General features: G+C 41.6%; 1 protein-coding gene and 1 long non-coding RNA gene across 3 annotated transcripts in view; one reads left to right on the top strand and one right to left on the bottom strand.

The window, feature by feature from the left end:
• The window catches only part of cdh23 (cadherin-related 23), a 1,051,763-nt gene that overhangs the window by 231,850 nt on the left and 793,932 nt on the right, over nt 1-25,981 (bottom strand). The window contains exon 36 of the mRNA XM_073025359.1: nt 20,030-20,257. Coding sequence (XP_072881460.1) covers nt 20,030-20,257 — 228 coding nt within the window. The remainder of the gene's footprint in view (nt 1-20,029; nt 20,258-25,981) is intronic.
• LOC140714483 (uncharacterized) lies at nt 9,678-12,934 on the top strand. Of its 2 annotated transcripts, none has more exons than XR_012095882.1 (2): nt 9,678-9,895; nt 12,685-12,934. It is a non-coding gene; the product is annotated as an uncharacterized lncRNA (long non-coding RNA). The 2 variants fall into 2 exon arrangements; XR_012095881.1 differs by having other exon boundaries at nt 12,682-12,934.

The raw sequence follows: 25,981 nt of genomic DNA, 5'->3' as shown, positions 1-25,981 counted from the left end.
ATATTATTTCTGTTTTTGCACGATTTTTAATCTATTCAATATACATACTCTAATTACTTATTTACTTTTATTTATTTTTCTTCTATATTATGTATAGAAGAAATTATGTATTGCATTAAACTGCTGCTGCTAAGTTAACAAATTTCACAACACATGCCAGTGATAATAAACCTGATTCTGATAAAACAAAACCGTTACAGAAACAGCAATAAAGAATCATTCTACATCTGAGTGTGATGGTATTCCTGAGTCTCCACCTGGGATTTGGATGATGGACAGCAGTGAAAACCGAGAGGAAGCTACTGATATGACGAAGGAAGAATCCCTGAACACTGCCAGAGATGGAGGACCTTCATTACCGCTCTAAATGCTAGTGGCGTAACAGGCAGGCTAAATATATAGCTTCGCTTCAGTCTTCTCACACTTCTCTGCAAGAAGCATCATCTACCATTCTTCTGCCCATTCAACCAGTGTGCTGCATATCATACTGCAACCTGTCACTTCTGTTTATGGTGCACAACACTGCCAAGTTTTGTACCATCCTTAAAGTTATAAAAATGCGGCTTGCACTTGCAATTCTGGGCATTAACATTAAGGTTGCTCAAAAAAAGAAATGATGGCCAACAATATTATTCGTGCTCATGTCCTTTCATCACACCCTTTTGTCAGTTACCTGATGTTAGCCTATAATTAGCTTATTTATACTGTTTTTGTTGAAGAAATAATTGATTCACTTTGTCAAATTTCAAAGAACCAAAGAGGGTGAAGTGCAAAAGAACTGCTAGTTCATTTATAGTGGAATGGCTGATTATGCTTAGAATAGGTTTAGTTCAGTGCGCACATGTTGTCACTGGGCAAAAAACTGCACAGCACAAGACTTCTGCACATGCTGGTCATTAAATTAGAGGGAACTCTGAAGGTGACCTGCTTGACAGGCTCGCAAATTCTCCACTGTCCCTCCACCAGTAGCAAGCCGTGCGTGACACCCAACAGATATGTTTGAGCAACTTGCCATTGCTTCTGTAGCAATGTCTGCCAAATCCACAGCTTTAACTACCTTGAAGCACAGGAGTAGCAGGCACAAGGGGCTCACAATCATCTGTCTATTTCCCTGCCAGTCTTGGACATCTGAGTCAAAAGCACATTGCATTGCTGGATCAAAATCATGGAACTTCCTATCCAATAGCATGGTAGACATGTACCTTCACTATAAGAAGGATCGAAATGTCTAATATGCAGGACAAGCATTTCAGGTGAGAAGGGAAAATTTCAAAGGCATGTGGGATAAGTTTTTTTTACACAAAGAGTGGTGAATGCTTGGAATGTGCTGCCAGGTGTGATGGTTGAGGCAGCTACGATTAAGGGACTCTTAGGAAGGAATATGAATATGAAGATAATGGAGGGATATGGACCATGTGTAGGCAGAAGAGATTAGTTTAATTAGGCATCATTAGCTTAATTAGTTCAGCACAACATTGAGAGCCCAAGGGCCTGTTCCTCTTCTGTACTATTTAATACTCTGAGTCCAAAGAACACCAGCAGGTTGAGAGATTGCTTACTACCAAAACTGAATTTGATTTATTACGTTATATTACGTGAATATGCAGAATTTAGTTTAAAAAAGGACAGAAAAGCTTTTCCTGTCAGTCCTGAAGTTTGATTTCCAAAGGGATCTCTCCATTAAGATCTTCTTTTAACACGAAGCAACTCGTATCTCGTTGCATTGTTTAAATCCAATCTGAAAAGCTATGAAGGATAATATCAGAAAGGAAATAAATGGAGGGACTGAGGCACCAGAAAGTTCAACTGAATTTGCTAATTATAGCTTTGATGCAAAATGCAAGTCACAAATTGTGCAGAACCCTATGTACCTTGTTACATTGAGGTTTCCTGTTCTTAACTTTCTATACAAGTCAGGTAATGGCATGCAGAATAATCCTAACAAACTCTAAGAGATGATTACCACCAGAGAAATCATCAGTTTTTTAAAAAGTAAGCTCGCTGTCCGACAGGGTTAACAAGAAATAGAATTACCACAGTAAATTGTACTGAGAAAAAATGGAAATGGTTGGGGAATTGATTTATTTGTATTGCTCTTTGATGGACCTGTTCTTTGCAAAGAGAGCAACACAGGAAGTGCTGGAGGAACTCAGCAGGTCAGGCAGCATCTACGGACAGAATGAACAGTCAACATCACCTGTTTATTCGGCTCCATAGATGCTGCCTGACCTGCTGAATTCCTCTATAATTTTGTGCTTTGCTCTGGATTTCCAGCATCAGCAGAATCTCTTGCGTCTGTGCAAAGATGGTTTCTGATTGCTCAACTGACTTCAGAGAAGCAGGATATGAACCATATTTGAGATGTTGTGGCAAGTTTGTTAAGGTTGGGAAGGCTGTTAGAAAATGAAGGCATCCTTAGCTTTATTAAGAGATTACTAAAGCCAGGATGTTGCACTAAAATATTAGTTAGGCTGCAGTTAGAATACTGCGTCCAGTTCTAGTAGAAAGTGCATCTGGGAAGCTGGAGTGAAAAAGAATGCCTGATTTCTGGACACATGCAGAGTTATTATTGGAAGAAAGTGTTTCCCCAGGGGAAGTGAGGCTGGATATTCAGTAAGCTGCAGATCCATATCCCTGTCAGACATATTTCATAGAATCACAGAATTCTTATGGCACAGGAAGAGGCCATTCACACTATCAAGTCTGTGTTGGCCTGAACCAGAGTAATCCCACCAATTATCTTCCTGCTCTTTCCCCACAGCCTGTGTATCAGCCTTTTTCATACAGAAAATAGAACAGTGCAGCATTGGAACAGGTGTTTTGGTCCATTGCCTGCGCTGACCATGATGCCAAATGATACTAAACCAATCTGCCTGCACATGGTCCATATCCCTACATTCCTTGCATCTTCACATACTTTTTAAGTACCACTGTAGTGTCTGTCTGATGTTACTACTAGCCTTACAGTGTTTTTCAGGCATCTCCCACTATGTGTAAAATTAAGGTGCCCCACACATCTCCTTTAAACTTACCCCCTCTCAGCTTAAATTTATGCCCTTTAGTTCATGCCCCTTCATTTCCGACTTGAAAACAACGAGTGATAGTTTCCACCGCTCCAGGAGGTGCTCAATGCTGGATTCCAGATCTGAGTTAAAATCCCTACATCTTTTTTTGTATCATTTTGCAAAAAAAAAGTTAAACTGTGTCCCAGTGGTTTCATGAAGGGAAAAACATCCCTCAATCTACCCAATCTAAATCTATCAAGGTTTCATATATCTCTAAAAAATCTCCTCTAAATTTTGCTTTCTCTAAACAGTGCAACCATAGTTTCACCAGTTCAATCTGGCAGCCAAAAATTAATGATCTTGGAATAATGCCAGTAAATACCCTCTGCGCCATTTCTGGGAGCTCATAACTTTCCAAACAACCAGAACTGGATGCAAATTTAAAGTTCAAAGTAAATTTATTATCAAAGTACATAGATATCACCATAAACAACCCTGAGATTGAATTTCCAGCAGGCATATTCAATAAATCCAATAACCATAATAGAATCAATGAAAGACTGCACCAATAGGGTGGACAACCAGTGTGGAAAAGGCAATTTTACTGTATAAATACCAAAAGAAAGAAAAAAGAAATATAAATAATAATATTAAATACATAAATAAGCAAGCAATAAATATTGAGAACATGTAATGAAGAGTCCTGAAAGATGAGTCATGGGAACAGTCAGTGATGGGGCGAGTGAAGTTATTCTCCCTGGTTCAGGAGCCTGGCAGTTGAGGGATAAGAACTGTTCCTGAACCTCATAGTGTGAGTACCTTCTTCCTGAAGACATCAGAGAGAAGAGAGCGTGACCAAGGTGGTGGGAGTGCTTGATTATGGATGCTGCTTTCTCGCAACTGTATCCCATGTCAATGTGCTCAATGATGGTGAAGGCTTTACCCATTATGTCCTGGGCCAAATCCACTACTTTTTGTAGGATTTTTCATTCAAGGACGTTGGTGTTTCCATACCACGCTGTGATGCAGCTAGTCAATATACTCTCCACCACACATCGATAGAATTTCTGAAAACTTGTGCCAAACAAGTTTGGCCAAACAACTCATGGGTGTTCTCAAAGTCATTCTTAATCTCTCGCTACTGTGGTAGGAAGCTTCAAAAGAGCAACAATTATACCAGTGCCCAAGAAAAGTAGCGCGAGTGAGCTGCCGCAATGACTATTGTCTAGTCGCACTCACATCTATGGTGATGAAATGCTTTGAGAGGTTGGTCATAGCTAGAATCAACTGCTGCCTTAGCAATTTGTCTATCGCCACAGTAGACATTGAGACATAATCTCAATTGCTTTTCACGAGGCCTTAGATCACCTGGACAATACAAACACCTATGTCAGGATGCTGTACATTTACCATAGCTCAACGTTTAGCACCATCATTCCTTCAGTCCTGATCGAAAAGCTACAGGACCTGGGCCTCTGCACCTCCTTCTGCAACTGGATCCTTGACTTCCTAACCGAAATACCACACGGTGCGGATTAGTAATAACATTTCTTCCTTGCTGATGATCAACACTGGTGCACCTCAGGGATGTGTGCTTAGCTCATAGCTCTAATCTCTCTATATCCATGATGGTGTGGCTAGGTATGGCTTAAATGCCATCTATAAATTTGCTGATGATACTACCGTCATTGGCAGAATCAGAGATGGAGACCAGAGGGCCTACGGGAGCAAGATAAACAGCTAATTGAGTGGTGTCGCAACAACAACCTGGCACTCAATGTCAGTAGGACCAAAGAGCTGATTGTGGATTTCAGAAAGGGCAATACAAGGGAACACAAACCAATCCTCCATATGATTTCTAAATGGACATTGAACCCATGAACAACACTTCACTTTTTTTATTATTTCTATTTTTGCACTACTATTTTTAATTTAACTATTTAATATATATACATATACTTACAGTAATTCATTTATTTTTTCTATATTTATCATATATTGCATTGTACTGCTGCCACTAAGTGATCAAATTTCACAACATGCCTGTGGTATTAAACCTCATTCTGATTATTGTATGAATTACATAAATATCACTGAGTTAAGAATTACGGGCCAGCTATGATTTGCAAAAATGATCTGTGTTATTTGGCTCTGACTGTCCTGCACGAGGAATGATGTTTGGGACAGCAATAGGAGTTCAAATCTTTGTGCCTACATTGGTGCCTAATGCACAGTATTGAATGTGAAATCAAGTAACCTCAAAGTTCAAAGATATTCTACTATCAAAGTGCATGTATGTTACCATATACTGCCACAAGATTAATTACAGGAAAAAAAGTTACAGAAAAAAAGCAATACAGTAGAAGTTATGAAAAACTATATGTAAACGGATGAGGACTGACAATCAATGTGCAAAAGACAAACTGCAAGTGAAAAATACTCAGAACATGAATTACAAACAGCCCTTAATAATGAGTCTGTAGATCACAGAATCAGATAAGAGTGGTTATTTAAACCAGTTCGGGGGCCTGATGGTTATAGGGTAATAACTGTTCCTGAACCTGGTGGTGTGGGACTGAAGGCTTCTGCAAATCCTTCCTGATGGTAGATGTGAGAAGAGGCCATGGTCTGCATAGTGGGGGTCTTTGATGATGGATGTTGCTTTCTTGCAGCAGTGCACCTATTTGCCAGCACTATGTCTGAACTTGGGTATACTTTTCTCAAGATGTTATCTTTTGTAACTGTGATTTCCTCCCTCAATTTAAAGTTGGCAATGGGCCTCATTCTTTTCAAAAGACTTTGCTTGTCAAGAGAAAGACTGTCCGCAAACTTTCACAGCCATTTGATCATATCTGAACAAATCTATTTTTCTCTTTATGGAGTTCTATAATGCAGAAGGAAGCTCGTTAGCTCATCATTTACAGTGATCACATGTGCTTCTCCCCATATTCCTCCATTCCCTACCTCCCCCTCCAAAAAAAAAACAAGAATGCCCTAATCTCAAACACAAGAGATTCTGAAGATGCTGGAAATCCAGATCAACACACACAAAATGCTGGAGGAAATCAGCAGTTCGGGCAGCCTCTATGGAGCCGACATTTCAGGCCAAGAACCTTCATCAGGACTTGAAGATGGGTCTCGGCCTGAAATGTCAGCTCTTTGTTCCTCTCCATAGATGCTGTCTGACCTGCTGATGTCCTAACTCCTCTGCTCCATACTTCTGCTAATTGTCCTGAGTTTGATTTCAACTGGTTTCTTCACTCTTTACTCTCTCAAGTACCTGATAAAGTTAATTACTTCCATTTGGTCTTCCGTAAGCACCCAACAAGTGCAATCCAACTCCTAGATAAAAATAAAAACTGCTGGAAAATCTTAGGAGGACAAGCATCACCTATGGAAAGAGAAGCAGTTTCAGGCCCTCTTCATCTTTGACATCCTAGGGGACAGGCAGTTGCTCTTATAGCTTGGAGGGTGTGGAGTTTGTGGGTGGTCCACTTACATGAGCTTCCGTATGCTCCTGATGCATAGAGTTGAAGTTCTCAATACCATCCCTGAATGCACCTAGAACAACCTTTGAGATGCTAGAGGATGCTGGAGGAACTCAAGCGGTCAGACAGTATTCGTGGAGGGAAATGAACTGTTGATATTTCAAGTTGAAAGCCTTCGAATGCCTGTCCCATCTAGGGAAGAGTTTGCAATTCCACATTGATCTCAATGGACATCTTGGAACCCAGAATGCCAGAGTGAATGCAAATCTTCCTGCATATCCATTGTAGTATTTCACTGGAAGGTCTCTTCAAGGTATGCCCATTTTGAAGCAGCTTTCCTCCAGTCCAGATGAAGGGTTTTGACCTGAAAGATTGACTGTCCATTTCCCTCTGTGGATGCTGCCTGACCCGTTGCGTTCCTCTGACATTTTGTCTGTTAGTCCAGATTACAGCATCTGCAGTCTTTTGAGACTCCTGAATACACTTACTCTTCCCTGAGTCATTATTAATTTGTAGGAGTTAGTGGGGATACTGCATTCCTCCAGGTGACCTTGAGCACCACCTTGAATCTTTTTCTTTCTTTGACCACATGGTATATACTTCTCGTAACAGTATCTGTTTCAGGAGCTCGGTGTCAGGCATACAGAAGCTGTGGCCGTTTCAAAGGAGCTGAGACTCTAAATTTGGCCCAAGAGAGATTCCTGTTCCTTTCCAGTAATTCAGAACTATGAGACAGAACTGAAGAACTATGTGACAGAACTAAAGAATCAACATGTGACAGGTTAAAAGAAACTTGATCACTTTAGAAGATGGATTAGTCCCAGGAGTCAAATCTAATCAAGAAATTTTCACTCATCTTCCATCAGCATACTTCCCAGTTCCTATCGCAAATTCTCAACTTTTTAGTTAACAGCAGCTTGTTTCCTGCATTAGTTGACTTCCCTAATAAACGCTTAGAAACACAAGAGCGTAACCATATGGTAAATGCTGAATTCTAAGGGGACAATGAATATTGGAGCCTTAGTGAGGTCAAATGACCATAATCAACACTTTGTAGAGTAGTGAATCTGTGGAAATATGTGCCCAGGGAAGTAGTAGAGTATGGGTTCCCAAACGTTTTTTTAAGCCATGGACCTCTATCATTAAACATGGGGTCCGTGGACCACAGGTTGGAAACACCTGCAGTAGAGGCTACCTCATTAAATACATTGAAGACAGTTAGATAGATCTTTACATAGCAAGGAAATTAAGAGTTATAGGGAAAAGACAATTAGGTGGAGCTGGGTCTACAGCCAGATCAGCCATGATCTTATTGAATGCCGGGGCAGGCGCGATGGACCGGATGGCCAATTCCTGCTCCTATTTCTTATGTTATAGTATAAGATGCTATAATGCATGTTTCCATGATGAAAATTGGTTACAAAGTGATCAATGGATTAGAGAACAGTTTTTGCCTTATATGGGCTGCATTGACTCGACTCTATAATGTGAAGTTTCTGAGAAATGTAACTATTGCATTATAGCTGAATCATCTGTCAAAAATGTGGCTGATCTATTCCGACTTTGATCACATTTTAAATTTTAAAGCTGGTTCCAGATGAATGGTTTTGAACCTGAAATGCCAAGAGTCCATTTTCCTCCAGAGGCTGTCTGATCTGCTGAGTTCCTCCACCTTCTTCTTTATTGCTCCAAATTCCAGAATCTGCAGTCTCTTGTGTCTCCAATTTTCACTCAGTCCCCCACTTTATTGGCTACAGGACGTATGTAAAAAAGTGGCCACTGAATGTATTTCTGTATGTTCATGGTCTTCTGCTGCTGTAGCCTATCCACTTCAAGTTTCGACATGTTGTGTGTTCTGTACACTACTATTGTAGTGTGTGGTTATTTGAATTACTGTTGCCTTCCTGTCAGCTTGAACCAGTCTGGTCATTCTCCTCCGACCTCTCCGACAAGACACTTTCACAGAACTGCTGCTCACTGTATGTTCTTTGTTCATCACACAATTCACTATAAACTCTAGAGACTGTTGTGTGTGAGTTTATGATTCAAAGATTCAAAGCACATTTATTATCAAAGAATGTATAAATCACACACCTTGAAATGTGTTTGATTATAGGCAGCCACAAAGCAAGAAACTCAAATAGCCTAATTTTGAAAAAGACCAAACACCACTGTGCAGAGAAAGAGAGAAAAAAATGCACTGTGCAAACAATAGAAGCAAGCCACCAGCATCCTGAACCAGACCGAGTCCCTGATCTGCTTCTGGAGCAGCTGGAGTAAACCCAAGCCAAGCCTCAGTCCCCAGGTTTCACATCTGCAGGTCAGAAACACATAACAGCCAAATCAGATCACAGCCTCGGTGCTGTGAAGAAAGGAATGAACACTCACAGGGCAGTGAGCAAAATCAGCCTGACCCTTGCCTCTGTACCCAACACTGGAGCTTCCAGTCTATCTGTGCCGGCATTTAAATTGTCCAAACACTGAGTAGTTCCACGTTCTAGGACTCTAATCCCAGCTCCCCAATACGCCTGGCTCTCCCGGCCTGAAGCCGTTCTCCACCTCACCAAATCGACCCAGTGCTTGGACCGATCCAACTTCACACCCAGGTTAGGTGGATGGACGTCAAAAGTCTCCGGCATCGACTCCTCTCCAAGTCGTTCAGTCCACCTCCATAAGCGATACGATCTCTGTCTCTGTCCGCAGCTCAAACATGTTGCACCTGTGTAATGCCCAACACTGCTCAACCCCCCCCCCCCCCCCCAACCAGCCTCCCCTTCGCCTGCCTCCTCACAGTCTGCGGCGATAGTTCACCACAATTTTCTTCATGAAAGATGTTATAAATAATTGTTTTTAGTCAATTCACTTGCCTTATGATTTACCAGTAAGCTGTCACACATATTTGGTTGCACCATGTTAAACATGAAGTGCTCTAATCACCCGGTCCGGCAACAACAATCATTCCACAGTCAAAGTCACAAATCACATTCTTTCCCCATTCTGATGTTTGCCCTGAACAATAACTGAACCTCTCTACCATGTCTGTAGGCTTTTTATTGAGTTTCTGCCACATGATTGGCTGATTAGATATTTGCATTAATGAGCCGGTTTAATCCAATAATGTGGCCACTGGGTGTATATTTAGTTGACACCCCTTGTTAACTGTGATCGTGATGAATGACGGAGGAAGTGTGAGGGATGAAAGGGTGGTGAGTGGCTGTCCTGTTTTTAAATTCCTTTTCTGGGGCTTTCTCTCAGAGGATGATCCTTCCTTCAACTATTCACCCCTGTGCTGAGGCCTTCATGGACTTTATCACTCACTGAAAAGGAGCACCATGTTTGCAGTTACTGATTTAACTCGACAGCCTTCGTAAACAGCATCTCCGCTTCTCTAAAGTCTTGCCTGTAAGTGTGTGATACACGTGAGCAGTTGCAATTTTCTTTTGGGGAGGGCAGAGTTCAAAAGATCAACCAGTAATTCAGAACCGAAGCTATTTCTTCACAATGGTCAGAATTGACCACATTTTGGTTGGCTTTTTAATTCTTTTTTTTTGCGATTTTAGGAACTATGTACCATAAAACCCCTTGGGAAGTGGTTAATCTCAGAAATGGTGCAGCAGAAACTCTTTCTCGCTGCACCTCTGATCATTCTGTGTTTATTTAAATAAACCTTTAATTTCCGTTTTGCAATTACCAGAGGCTTTTAGGGGAGGCAGGATGCAAGTATTTTGAATCAATCTTATTATGATAGACAACATCTTCACTCTTAATGCTAATTTTAATAATTATGACTCATTTTCAAGGAAACAGCTTGGCATTCAATACCAGTTTCTGTTCTTTTTTTCATTTAGCACTTCTTGATGGAGAGACGGAGTTTTCTTTGTTGCCAGGGGAGGGTTGATTTAATCTAAGCCTCAACACTGATCCGACAGCATTACATGAACACTCCAAAGGAATATAGTCTGAACCTGAGCCAAATAAACTCCGACGGTAGATCAGGATGGGGTCAATGTGATTCATCAACAAGTGAAATGATTGATTATGGGAATGTAGTGTAAAGTACAGCACAGGAACAGGCCCTTAAGCCCATGATGTCTGTGCCAAACATGATTCTGAATTAAGCTGCATCTCTTCAGTCTGCACAATCCAAATTCCTCCTTTCCCTGCATAATCATGAGTCTAAAAACCGCTTAAGTGTCACTATCACATCTGTTCCAGGCACCCACCACTCCCTGTGCATTATCTTGCTCCACACATCTGGTGGGCCTTTTGGGCCTAGTACCGTGCTGCATCTTTAAATAAATAAACAGAAATATGCTTTCCTCTCTCACCCTTAATACACACCCTCTAGCACTTAAATATTCCTACTCTGACTGTTTACACAATCCATGCCACTCATAATTTTATAATTTCTATCGGGTCCCACCCTACCTCTGTTACTCCAGAGAATACAACCAATGTTTGTCCAAATGCCCCTTGTAGCTCATACCCTCTAATGCAGGCATGTAGATGTCATCTGAAGTCTGAAGGATGTATAAGACTTCTAAGCAAGTATGCAAGTTTTTATGTGATAATTCTGTTTTATTCTCTCCGCCCCCCCCCCCCCCCCCAGCACAGAGCAGACCAGATTATTGCTAATACCTGACCCACATCAATTACCTCACCCTTCATGGCCTCCAAGATCTAAGGCCTCCACCCATAGGCTGTGACAGAGTTAGGGTAGAGTGGTGGATTGGAGTGGGCAAGAGAGAAAACAACATTGAGAAGGGTTTGGGGGAGGACATTGACAGGAGGGAATTAGAGAAAAACATCGTTGGGAGGGAATACAGAGGGGAAAGGTGTATCAGGGAAGATCAGGGCAGGGGGAAATGAGGAATGGAGGGAGCAGTTTAGTATAAAGAAGGGAGGTGGTACTGAATGGGATGTACAGGGAGGGAGGGAAGTATTTGAGGGGGCTGAGAAGGGAAGGAGGATTAGGTAAGTTAGTGTAAAGGAAGTAGGTGGGCTTAGATGGAGAGGGCTGAGCAAGAGGATTGAAGAAGTGTTTATGTGGACAGAGTATACTTGTGTGCATGTGTGTGTGTTTGAGTGTGTTTCACGTTACATTCAGGCAGGACCTGATGTCCAGTTGTCTTAGATGTCTTTGTTTTTGAACCAAGGACACACTGTGTTGTGTACAGCATCAACCTATGATTAAAGAATTCATAACACATTGACATTGCATACTCTGTGGCAACAAGTAACTCTCAAACCAATATGTATAGCCGAAAGCTTAAAGAATGCTGTTTCACTTATCTTGACTGTAGCTGTCAGTTCTTTGCTTTACTGATCAAAAACGTTCATTGATTTTCCATACTCAGTTTGCTAATTAGTCTTCCCAAGAACCAACACAGCAATCTCCAACTACAAATGGGTTACAAAATCTTCTCATGTTACTTTAAAAAATGTTCTTAATGATTGTTTAAATGACTACTCCTCTTAATTTGTTTCTGTTGTTCCAATTTATTTTTGTTTGAGCTGCCACTTTCTGACAGTGCTTCACTTTGATTCCTAATTCCTTCTATCCTCTCTTATGGGTTATCTCATCATTCTTTGGAGCGAAAGGAGATGAGAGGTGACTTGATAGAGATGTACAAGATGATAGGGGGCATAGATCTAGGGGATAACCAGAGGCATTTTCCCTGAGGTGGAAATGGCTAATACCGGGAGCTATAATTTTAAGACGATTGCAGCAAAGTATAGGGGGGATTTTAAAGATAAGTTTTTTTTTACACAGAGAGTGGAGAGTGCGAGCAACACCCTGCCAGGGGTGGCAGTAGAGGCAAATACATTGGGGCATTTAAGAAACACTTAGATAGGCACATGTATGATAGAAAAATGAAGGGTTATGAAGAAGGGAATGGTTAAATTACTGTTAGAAAAGGTTAAAGGGTCAGCACAATAGTGTGGGCCGAAGGGGCTCTACCATACTGTAATGTTCTATGTTCTATGAAAATGAGTTTCTGTGCACGATGCATGAGATCTATCCACAAGCAGCATTGCTGCAAGCTTGCTGGATTAAAGTAAGAGCAATTGATACAACAAAGAAAAACGCATGACATCAAAGAAGTCAGATTAATATTGTTTGCTGTAAAACACATTAATCCAGTAAATCTCATGATTCTTTTGTCAATAAGCTGTACATTTTTCAGCAGGGCCGGTAAGGATGACTCCTGCAAGCAATGCGTACTTGAACAGAACTGTGACTGTAGGGATGTTCCACGATGCAATGTCACTGTGGAAGATTAAAGTCTGTAAATGATCACAGACCTACGGAAACATCTGTGACTGCACCTGTTATTGCAGAACAAACCATATTTGTCATACCACTAATATAAGCACAGTGTGTAGTCATCAATGTTAAAGGTTTGAAATGAATCATTAACATATATTGTAGCATTCTTATACTCTGGCTCAGTTGTTAGATTTCTTGCCCTTAGTCTGAAGTTTGCAGGCTCTTGTCTCAATTCAGTGATTTAAGAATATTTTGACTGTCATTTCTACTTCATTACCAAAGGACAATGGTACTGTAGGAGGTGATGCATTTTGAATTTAAAACCAAGTCCCCTGCTTTATCAAGTGGAGATTAAAGATCCCTGCACAATTGCTCAGAGACAGCCAGTTCTTCTTGAGGACCTGGCCAACACTTATCCTTCAAGGAACATCAATAAAATTGATCAATAGTATATTATTATTTGGCTGTATATGGGAAGTTTCTATGTTCAAGCAAAACAGCAGCGGCTGATCTTCACAAGTTCTTCATTGGCTGACTGATGCTTTGAGTTGTCCTAAGATTATGAAAAGCATTGCAAAAATGCAAATATTTTTCAGATAAATTTTAAATGAGCCCCACTTTACATTTATTGCTAGCACACGCATCATTTCACATCTCCACCTACGTTGATGCACATTGAGTAAGTATCCAGTCCAGGAGTAGGTTTCGACCTGAAACATTAACTCTTCATTTTCCTCCAATGATGCTGTCTGATCTATGAAGTTGCTCCAGCATTTTCCTGCTGATACATTCACTCTATGTAATCGTCTTTCATAAGCTAAACGAATACGACGCTGAGCAATGCTTTAACACGTGCGGCACAGATGTATATTTGCCCAGTGAGAGATTCACTGCTCATGCAATGTCCAGTCTTCATTGTCACAATACTTTTCTGTTGACTCAGAAACATTCCAAGACACATTGTGTGCAGGTAGACAGCTGATTTCCTGAAACTGTGCTCCCAACGCAGAAAAGCCAATAGTGCTGTAGGTGGTGTAGCCATCTCACAGCCCCAGTGATCTGGGTTTGATTCTGACCTTCATTGCATTTTGTGCAGAGCTAGCATATTTTCCTTGTGATTGTGTGCATTTCCTCTGGCTATTCTGTATTTCTCCCATATGCCCAAAGATGAGCTGGTAGGTTTATGGCCTCTGTAAGTTACATCTGCTATGGATGGTACGTCAGGAGAATTATGGGGTGTGAGTGGGCATGTGTGAGAGAACAAGTTACAAGGAAAATAAGTGGTGGTGTGGGACTGCTGTGATTGTTCTGAGACCTGAAACACGAGCTTCTGCAGAAGCTGGAAATCTTGAACAACACACACAAAATGCTGGTGAAACTCAGGAAATCAGGCAGCATTTATGCAGGGGAAATAAACAATCAAAAGATCCAGGCTGAGATCCTTCATCAGGACAGGAAAGGAAGGAGTCAGAAGCTGGAATAAGAAGTCTGGGGAGAGGGGAAGGAAGACAGACTGGCTTGAGATAGGTGAGAGCAGGTGAGGGGGAAGTTTGGTGGGTGGGAGAGGAGGGATAATGTAACAAGCCAGGAGGTGATAGGTGGAAGAGGTAAAGGGCTGAAGAAGAAGAAATCTAATAGGAGAGGACAGTGGACCATGGAAGAAAGGGAAGGAAGAAAACAACCAGAGAGAGGTGATGGTGAGGAAAAGGAAAGAGTGAGAAGATAACCAGAATGATGAATGGAAGAAGAGGAGAGAAGAGGGGAGAAATTACTGGTAGTTAGAGATATCGACGTTCATGCCATCAGGTTGGAGGCTACCTAGAGAGAATATGACATGAAATTTGCTGTTTTGTGGCAACAGAAGTCAGCATTTTGGGCCAAGATCAGGTGGGGGTGGGGGAACTATCATCTCCCAGCTTCGTACTACATCCCCCACCCCCACCCACCCACTTTCCCCCTCTCCTGGCTTTACCTACCACCTGCCAGCTTCTACTCTCCATCTCCTCCCTCCACCTTCTTATTCTGGCTTCTGCCCTCCTTCCTTTCCAGTCCTGACAATGGGCCTCAGCCCAAAATGTCAACTGTTCATTTGCCTCCATTGATGATGCCTGACCTGCTGAGTTCCTCCACCATTTTGAGTGTGTTCTGAGATCGGATATGGATTTGATGGACTGAATTGCCTTCATCTATGTCAGCAAAAGATAACACAGACCATGGAGGTCACAGTCCCTGAATCACTACCTGGGCAGACCTCTGGCTAACACAATTTATGAAACAAAAAATAAACGTGGAACAGCCAAAAGTATATTAAAGCATTCCTGAAATACACCCCCATCCCATGCCTGCTGAGAAAACCCTTGCATGTGAATGTTAAGCATTCGAATATTTTTTCCTGTAATATATTCCATTGCCAGGAAATAGGTTGTGGAGCAGTAAGAGGTCACTTGTGACAGATTACTGGCCTTATTTACATTCATGGAACATATGTTGTGCTGTCAGTGGAATGACTAGGGGCTGTTCCAAATAAGTTTCAAGGCAGCAATCCCATGTTGTGCCGGCAATGACTGAGCACATGCTCGACTGGATGATTTAACAGCTGGTCACAGCAGATCATAGAAAAATAGCACGCACAGTACCTACAGGTGTGGAATTATTATTAAAACCAGCAGACAGAGCTTTGGGCCATGAATTCAAATTCCACCAAAAACAGCTGGGGCACTTAAATTCAAGTAACTAAATAAACCTAAAATTTCAAAGAATAAGAGAGATTGAGCATGGACTGTCATAGAAAAAAATATATATTTTGTTTCTGTCTGTCCCTAATCTAGTCTGAAAGTGATTTCATTCCTGAGAATGTGCCCTCAGTTCGGGAGAAACTAGGTACATGAATTCCTCAATTCAGGCTCATTCCATAAATTCACCACACTTTGCATTAAAAGGTCCCTTTTAAATTTTCCCTTTCTCACCCTAAATGTATGTCCCTTATTTTAGATTCTCTGATCCTGGGGAACAGACTGTTACCATCCACCTTATCTATGTCTCTCAAAATTTTAAACACTTCCTATAACGTCACTCCCTTCCGTCTCCTATGGTCCACAGAATAAAGTCCTAGCCTGCTGTACTCTCTCTATAACTCAGGCCCTCAAGTCATGGCAACATCCTCATATTGAGATACATGAGCCACGCGGCCCAGCAAGCCCCCAATTTAATCCTAACCTCATCATGGTACAATGCATAATGACCAATCAACCAGCATGTCTTTGGACCATGGGAGGAAACCAGAGCACCCAGAGGAAGCAAATGTAGTTATGGGGAGAATGTACAAATTCCTTACAGGCCATGGTGGGAACTGAACTGGGGTTGCTGGTACTGTAAGCGTCGTGCTAATCACTACACTACCATGCTGCTGCTATCTTCATTTAAGACATATAGCACATCATTTAAACAGGTACATGGAGTTGAACGACCTAGAGAGGTATGAGCCCAATGCAAAAATTGGGTGTAGTTGGGTTGATGCTGTCGTCATTATGGCCTGGTTGAGCCGAAAGGCCTGTAGACAGACAGCATTGTTTTAAGACTTTCTGACAACAAGTACCTAAATACAAGCATTGACAATGACATCTGTGTTATATGAGCAAATAAAAAATACTGGACTGTTATGTTGTTACCCAATAATTTTTTTTCCTTTCTTCCTGCTATGATTGACTGGCGAGTGAAAAACCAATTACGTTTCAATAAAATAAAACTTACACAACAGCACAAACTTCATTTATTTAAGGGCCCAAATGACCTGACAAGTTTTCTAAGCTAGTTAACTTCTGAGCCAAATGCATTGCTTGTGACTAAAGAAGTTACCAGAGATCATTTTGCTTATAAATTAAGTGCACCAGTGATGAGTTTACTCTGAATTATTCGCTGGTCTCTATTTGAATCAATACAAATAAAAACAAGGAAATGTGTAAAATGCTCAGAGGAACCAAAATCAATGCCAGAACAACATGGACTGTGTTTGGAGAAAGGGGAAGAAATACTTAATGCACTCATATAAAATCTTACTGTTTTAGGGGAAGTATTAATCCACATTAGATGCGATGAGCTCTCAGCTTAAATAGTGCAGAGTTTGACCTCACAAGAATCACAGATCGTTCTGCCTTGAAAATAGATGGATAGCTTTTTTTTATTGTCATTAGATCCAAAGTCTCCGTGCAAGAGCAGAGTGGAATTAGCCTCACCATATGGACCACAGCAGCTCATTTCAACAACTATCATCACCACAAAGGTCATTAGGGACTGCCCTGTCAGAGAGTAAAATCAGAGTTCACATTTTTTTTTACATGAACTAAGAAATCCATTACAGTGGATAACACATTGCTCAACATGCCGGAAATGGTGCTTGTGGAAGCATCAGTCTCTAGTCCAATGTCCGCAACCCTCAGTCTTGTCCAAGTCCAGGTCTGCCGGAGGCCGAAGGAAACGGCCTGCCGTGAGGTTGAAGGATTGTGTATGTATGTGGGTGGGAAGAAGGAGTGGGGCTTGTTTCGCTGTTGTTGCTTGTTCTGTACTGTTCTGCCAAGCACGGTGGGCATGCTGTGTTGGCACCAGAATGTACGGCGACGCTTGCCGCCTGCCCCCTGCACACTCTTGGGTGTGTTGGTTGTTAACGCAAACAACTCATTTCACTGTACGTTTCAATGTACATGTGATAAATAAGCTGAATCTTGAATTGCTGTAACTGATGCACCATCAATAACTCACTCTGAGACGTAAAGGCGAGATATCGGCTTTTATTGACTGGAAGAAGGAACAAGCAGTGAGTGACCACCATACTACATCCTGGAGACAGAGAGGCCGGGCTCAGGCCTCCATCACCTTTATACAGGGGTCTGTGGGAGGAGCCACAGGAGCAGTCATCAGGGGGTGTGTCCAGACAGGTACATATAGTTCACCACAGTAACTGCTCTGCCATTTGAGAGATTACCGCAAGTCTGGGACCTTTCTGCCATTTCCCATATCCTTTGAAATGTTTAGTTAATAAAAATTTATCAGTCTCAGATGTAAAATTAACCCTTATCCGTGCAGCAATTGCCATTTGGGAAACTGTTCCAAATCTTTATTACCCTTTGCATGTGGAAGTAATTTCCATGTTGTTGCTGTTTCAAGAAAAGACATTTTTCTGGTTAGATATTTGTAGTACTATAAATTAGACCTATGGGATGGGGCCAAGTAGGTGAAGCGCCTGTATGACTAGGGAGAACACTGGCTGTTATAATAAAACCTCAAGGCAAACATACAATTAGAGTTGGTAAAGCAAAAACAATAATGAACTGGTGTTCTTTATTTTTTAATTTAGAAATACAATGTGGAATAGGCTTTTCCGGCCATTCGAGCCTCACTACCCAGCAATCCCCGACAACCCCTGATTTAACTCTATCCTAGCCCCGGTGCAATTTATAATCGCCAATTAACCTACTAACTGGTACATTTTTGGACTGTTGGAGGAAACTGGAGCACCCGGAGAAAACCACACATACCATGAGGACTTGCAAAGGGCACTGGTTTTGGACACCAATCTCTGACACCCTACGCTACAGTGGCACCCAATATTACATTCAGTAATATTCTAAAATATGATGTTTTTTAAATATCATTGTTAAGATATAAGCACAAAATCAACCTTTGTGGCTTAACTGGCTGCAGGAGCCACTCTAGAATATCAGTAAGTATGTAACATACAGATAGAAAGTCTGTGCGCTGTAATTCGTTTACTGAAATAACGCAACAAATGCACAAAATTATTTAAGAACAGAGCAATTCTAGCAACAGCGAACAATTCAATTCACCCTCTCAAACTTGTGAGTGAAAAAGTAAAAACAATAATGCTTTAAAAGTTCTTTCCTTGGAAACTTTACAATTTATATTAATGATGATAAATCTTCATTCCTCAGTTACTTATTATATATATTCACGCAAAAAAAACCTTCCCCTCATAAACACTCCCTGTGACCTAAGAAAATATGTAACTTTTGGTCATATTGAACATCAAAGCTTTTACCAAGCAGCTTGTGGCTTGCATCTTACCAACATCATCACAAGGATCACGATTAATGGTCTTGCTAGAAGACCACTGACATCCAGCATTGACATTACTTACAGTGAGCAATGAAATCTATTATGGTGGACAGCATGCGTTGCTCAACCCATGTTGGAAATGAGGCTTGTGGAGACATCAGTATCCGATGACATACATAAATAAGGAAATAGCATGTAGTTTTCCAGCAGGATGGCCCTTGCAAGGCTGCCCTTATCCATTAGCTTCCACTGTTGATGGCTTTCAACTATTGCTGTATTAACCTTGCCTTGAACTAGCCCCCACCTCCCAGTACTGATCCACCATCCTCAAGCACAGAATCCCCTGAAGCAAGAGAGTACTTAAGATCTACAGGTTGGCAATGGTAACATCCTTGGAAGAAGTTGTTCCACCCAGAGGAAAGTCAGTTGAATTATACAAATCTGTCACAAGTTTCTGTTTATAAACATACTGAGGCATACTGAACTGCAGTATATATTGTACATGTATGCCTTCAGGAATTAGGTGTGCCACGTTGTATGACTTGGAACACGTTGTTCTAAAATCCATCACTATTAATGAGGCATGGTTCGTTATCAATATAGGACATCTGATTAGAGGGTTTGAGTTACTTGCTAAACAAATAGACACAACAAAAGGCTGATAGAACCAACCAACATTACACAAAGAGTCGTTAAAACATAGGTTTTAAGGAGCTTCTTAATGGAGGAAAGAGAAGTGAATGAATGATTAAAGAAATTTTAAACTCTATGGCCTCAAGATAGTTTACAGTATTTTTAAACCTGGCTGAGCTTGTCGAAACAGCAGAATTTCTTGGAGCTTAGAGAAAAATTACGTTTAAAATCCCAATCAGACTTTTTATAGAACATTGCAAAATCTACCCGTGAGTGATAACTAGAGGACATTGATTTGCAATTGGCAAAAGTAGCAGAGCGAAAAATTTTGTTCTTTGATACACAGCCAGTTGTGATGTGGAATGTTCAATTGAAAGTGGCTATTGAAAGGAACTGGATCAATACTTCAAGGTGAAACATTTAGAGTGATCGTTGCAAAGGAACATGGGATTGCGACAAATAGAAAAGAAGCATAGATCTGATGGGCACACTGAGCTCCGTCTGTGCTGTATGATTGCAATTTATACAGAATACATTGATGTAAATTAAAGCAAAACACTTACTGAGAGTGAAGGGGTACCGTCATCTTCCACTGTAACTGTCAGCTGATAAAAACTCTGTCTCTCCCGATCTGGAGGAGAAGGGCGTGTAACAATCTCTCCAGTTAGCCGATCAATACGGAAAGTGAGATCTTCATTGCCCATGGTGATGTAATAATAGAGCACAGCATTGGCACCGGAGTCCATGTCCATCGCCCGAACTCTGGTGACTGGAGTTCCTCCTCCAACGTTCTGAAAGGATGCAGAGAGAACCTGTTACAGGGAGCAGGCAGACAGAGCTTCAGTACAAACCAAGCTGGAATACTGCACTCAGCTGTGGGGACCAATCATCTGGAAACATACCCAGCCTTGGAAATGAGAAACCTGCTGGTGCTAAAAATGACTGAACTATGATAGCAGCTCGTTTTGTCTTGGCCTTGAGTTGATTTGGGTTTAAAAAGTTCAAGTGATTTAATTGCTGAAAGCAAGACAAGCATTTGAATAGACCAGGCAAGCTATTTCTTCTGATGAGGGAGCCAAAACAAATTTCACAAGTAGAGTTACGCCATTTTGTAAAGGAAGGTGAATGGAAGTTCCTCTGCCATAAGGCTGTGGGGGACAGATCATATGAAATGCCTTACCCTGGAGACAAGTGTTTCTGTTTAATTCAGTTGGTTAGCAAATGACATGGAACAAAAGGTGCTGCATCAATGGGGTAAGCATACAGATCAGCCAAGAAGCTCTCAATGCCTGAAAAGCCTTTGATCCAGCAGTCACCACCTCTGAAAAAACACCACCTCAAAGTTCAAAGTAAATTTTATTATCAAAGTACATATTTGTCACCATACACTACCCTGAGATTTAATTTCTTGCAGACATTCACGATAAATACAAAGAAACATAATAGAACTAATGAAAAAACAAAGACAGATAAACAACCAATGTACAAAAGCCAAAATGACTCAAGATTGCTTAATGTCATTTCCAATACACAAATGAAAAAGGAGAACAAAGTAATTGTTACTCCGGTCCATTGCAACACAAAAAAAATCACAATAAGAAAAAGAACACAATAAAAATAAATAAATATAAATATAAAAGATAGCTTATATACATAACACACACAAAATGCCGGTGGAACACAGCAGGCCAAGCAGCATCTATAGGAAGAAGCGCTGTCGTCGTTTCGGGCCGAGACCCTTTATCAGGACTAACTGAAAGGAAAGATAGTAAGAGATTTGAAAGTAGTGGGGGGAGAGGGAAATGCGAAATGATAGGAGAAGACCAGAGGGGGTGGGGTGAAGCTGAGAGCCAGAAAGGTGATTGGCAAAAGGGATACAGAGCTGGAGAAGGGAAAGGATCATGGGACGGGAGGCCTAGGGAGAAAGAAAAGGGGAGGGGAGCACCAGAGGGAGATGGTGAACAGGCAGAGTGATGGGAAGAAAGAGAGAAAAAAAAGGAGGGGGGAGAAAAACTAAATATATCAGGGATGGGGTAAGGAGGGGAGGAGGGGCATTAACGGAAGTTAGATAAGTCAATGTTCATGCCATCAGGTTGGAGGCTACCCAGCTGGTATACAAGGTGTTGTTCCTCCAACCTGAGTGTGGCTTCATCTTGACGGTAGAGGAGGCCATGGATAGATATATAAGAATGGAAATGGGACGTGGAATTAAAATGTGTGGCCACTGGGAGATCCTGCTTTCTCTGGCAGGCAGAGCGCAGGTGTTCAGTGTTCAGTGAAATGGTCTCGCAGTCTCCCTCACCAATATATAAAAGGCCACACCGGGAGCACCAGATGCAGTACACCACACCAGCCTCCAATGGCATGAACATTGACTTCTCTAACTTCCGTTAATGCCCTTCCTCCCCTCCTTACCCCATCCCTGATATATTTAGTTTCTTTCCCCCCTCCTCCTTTTCTTTTCTCTCTTTCTGCCCATCACTCTGCCTGTTTTCCATCTCCCGCTGGTGCTCCCCTCCCCCTTTCTTTCTCCCTAGGCCTCCCGTCCCATGATCCTTTCCCTTCTCCAGCTCTGTATCCCTTTTGCCAATCACCTTTCCGGCTCTCAACTTCACCTCACCCCCTCCGGTCTTCTCCTATCATTTTGCATTTTCCCCTCCCCCTCCTACATTCAAATCTCTTACTATCTTTCCTTTCAGTTAGTCCTGACGAAGGGTCTCGGCCCGAAACATTGACAGTGCTTCTCCCTATAGATGCTGCCTGGCCTGTTGCGTTCCACCAGCATTTTGTGTGTGTTGCTTGAACGTCCAGCATCTGCAGATTTCCTCGTGTTTGCTTATATACATAAATTGACTGTATGCCTTTCAAGTGATGTACCACAAGGTGACTCACAGGAAATGATAAAGCAGTGGTGGTCGGAGTGTGGAGGGTTGGGCTCGTGGGTGGGGGTGTTGAATAGCCTCACTGTTTGGGGGAAGTAACTGTTTTTGAGTCTGTTGGTCTTTGCGTGGATGCTACGTAACCTCCTCCCTGATGGGAGTGGAACAAACAGTCCACAAGCAGGATGGGTAGGATCCTTCAGTACAGTAGCGACCCTTTCCCGGCACTTTTCTATTATACATGTCCTTGTTAGCAGGTAGGTTGGTGCTGGTGATGCACTGTAGAGCCTTCCTAGCTGCTGCAGTGAAATTTCCTTACTGTGCAGTGATGCAGCATGCTAGAATGCGCTCTGCTCACATCTGCAGGATGACGTGAGTATAGAAGTGAGAATAGAAGACATTACTGAAGCAACACACTAGGTGCTGGATGAAGTCTGCGTGTCATGCAGCATCTATGGAGGAAAATGGACAGCCAATGTTTTGGGTCGAGTCCCTTCGCAACATTAGTGAAGATGGCCAAATAGCTAGGTTTTAAGAAATCAAGAGCAAAAGGATAACTAGGGAGAGAGTAGGACCACTTAAGGATAAAGATCAAATTGCTTGGGTGCAGAGAAAGTGAGTGAGGTACTTATTGAGTAATTTGCTTCAGTATTTTCCAGGGAAAAAGACATGGAGGACCAGGAGATCACTGTCGAGTGCATAAATACGTTAGAGGTCAAGGAGGAGGAAGTGTTGGGTCTCCTAATCAGTGTTCAGGTGGGTAATTCCCCAGGGCCTGATTGACTGGTTATCCCCCTAGGTTATTGAGGGAGGCAAAAGACAAGAGTGCTGGGGCCTTGACCAGTATCTTCATGTCCTCTCTATGCACAGACAAGGTCCCAGAGGACTGACAAGTGGCTAATGTTGTACCTATATTTAAGAAAGGAACAAGGGAATATCCCCTAATCTATAGACCGGTAAGCCTCATGTCAGTTGTGGGGAAATTGCAAGCGACAATTATTAGGGATAGGATATATGAGTATTTGGAAACCAGTAGCCTAATGAGGGACAGCCGGCATCGGTTTGTGCATGGCAAGTAATGTCTAACTAACTTGACTGTGATTGTTGAAAAGGTGATGAGAGAGATTAATGAAGGTAGAGCAGTGAATGCTTTCTACATGGATTTTAGTATGGCGTTTAACTAAGTCCCTCATGAGAGGCTAATCCAGAAGATTAGGAGGCATGGGTCCATGGCAAATTGGCTGTTTGGATTCAGAGCAGGCTTGCACATAGAAGACAGTGGGTAACGGTCGAAGGGACTTGTTCAAACTGGTGGTCTGTAATTAGTGGTGTTCTGCAGGGATCTGTGCTGGGACCTCGGCTGTTTGTGATGTATATAAATGACCTGGATGAAAATGTAGCTGGGTGGGTTAGTAAGTTTGCAGATGACACAAAGATTGGTGGAGTCATGGATAGTGTAGAAGACCAGCAAAGAACACAGCCGATATAGATCAGAAATGGCAGATGGAGTTTAACCTAGATAAATGTGAAGTGTTGCACCTTTGTGGAGCAATTGCAAGGAGATACATTTACTGTTAAGGGCAAGACCTATAACAGTGCTGATGAGCAGAGAGATCGGGGAGGAAGGGGGACGTCTAAGTTCATAGCTCCATGAAAGTGGCTGCACAGGTTAATAGGGTGGTTAAGAAGGCTAATGGAATGCTTGCTTTTATTAGTCGAGGCATTGAGTTCAAAAGTCAAGAGATTATGTTGCAACTGTATAAAACTCTGGTTAGACCATATTTGGAGTACTAGATACAGTTCTGGTTATCCCACTAGAAGAAGGATGTTGAGGTTTTGAAGAGGGTGCAGAAGAGGGTTACCAGGATGCTGCCTGGTTTAGAGGACATGAGCTATCATGAGAGGCTGCACAAACTTGGGTTGTCTTCTTTGGAGCAGCAGAAGCTGAGGGCATCATATAAGATTGAGAAGCATAGATAGAGTAGACAAGAGTATCTTTTTCCCAGGATAGAAATGTCTAATTCTAGGATGCATGAATTGAAGGTGAGGGGGGAGTGTGTTCAAAGGGGATCTGAGAGGTAAGTTTTTTTACTCAGAGTGTGGTGAATGCCTGGAATGCACTGCCTGGTGTGGTGGTAGAGGCAAACACATTAGAGGCTTTTAAGAGGCGTTTAGATAGGCACGTGAATAGGAGGAAGATGGAGGGATAAGGACATTGTATAGGTAGGAGGGATTATTTTTGAGGGAGGGAATTTTCATTTAATTTTTAGCTGGCTCAGCACAGCATTGTAAGCCAAATGGCCTGTTCCTGTGTTGTACTGGTCTGTTCTAAATGCCTTAAAGAAGGAAATAGGGTGAACAATCTGAAGCATCCAACAAATTTAAACCAGATTCAGTTTCATTCACTTATCATATATACATTGAAATATACAGTGAAATGCATCGATGCATCGTTTTCATTAACAACCAACACAACTCCTCACGCCCCCGTACCACTATACTTCATAATTTCTTGTCAGTCACCTTATGTGCAGATAATCCTGTGCCTAGTGTCAACTTTATTGGCATAAAATCAATCTATGTATATAAACTATCTCATGTATTTATATTTACTATGTTTTTTATTACTGTGTTCTTTATCATACTTTGTTTTTTTTGTGCCGCATTGGATCTGGAGTAACAATTATTTCATTCTCCTTTACACTTGTGTACTAGAAATGACATTAAACAATTTTGAATCTTGATGATCAGTGCCATATCTTCAGACATTCCAATCTGTTAGGTGTATTTTCTAAAGGACTTAGTTTAAAAAAAAATCTTCGTAGACATTTATATCCCTGCACTGTCTAGCCAGCTTTCTCTATAACATTCTGCAGTGCTAAATGCCCATTCACAAACCTTCTACTTTCTGATTCTATTTACTTCTTTACCCTCTTTTTATGTACTTAAGATGCCCAGGACCAACAATTGCTTCCCCTACACCCAACAACCTCTCTCCCTCTTCCTTTAAGACCATTCTACACATTTTGAAAACATCCTTTGTCATCCTTGCTTCCTTGATTCAGTATTCACAATGATCACACAATGCCAAGGGAACTCAGCAGATCAGACAGCATCTATGGAGAGGAATGAACAGTTCACGTTTCAGACCGAGACCCTTCCCGATCCGAAGTATTGAATGCTCATTCCTCTCCACAGATGCTGTCTGACCTGCTGAGTTCCTCTAGCATTTGCTGTTTGTTGCTCTGCATTTCCAGAATCTCTTGTGTTCACAATGATCAGTATTGTTTCTGTGGTGCCCATTGGTATTGTTTAGCAATAAAAAAACTTTATGAATACACTTCTATTGCAGGAATATTTTGGGAATGAATTAGGAATTCAAATGCTAATTAGTTGAAAATAAAACTAACTCCAAGTCCTTGGATTCCTCGCAGTAACTGGGGACAGACATGCAATTAATATACCATAATTGTTGCCTGCATCGTATGATTAGACATAATGAATGAAACACAGACTTGAAGCAATGGCTAAAGAGTTATGAAGATATTTCTTCCTTAATTCCCCTTGAAGCAGAACCAATTATTGCACAGTAATATTACACAAAGAGCTGAATGACCACTTAACCCATTCCTGATT

Source organism: Hemitrygon akajei, chromosome 21 (assembly GCF_048418815.1).
Source record: "Hemitrygon akajei chromosome 21, sHemAka1.3, whole genome shotgun sequence".
In the NCBI taxonomy this organism is placed as follows: domain Eukaryota; kingdom Metazoa; phylum Chordata; class Chondrichthyes; order Myliobatiformes; family Dasyatidae; genus Hemitrygon; species Hemitrygon akajei.
Note: the sequence above shows the minus strand (reverse complement) of the source record. Positions and strands in the feature narration are given on the sequence as shown.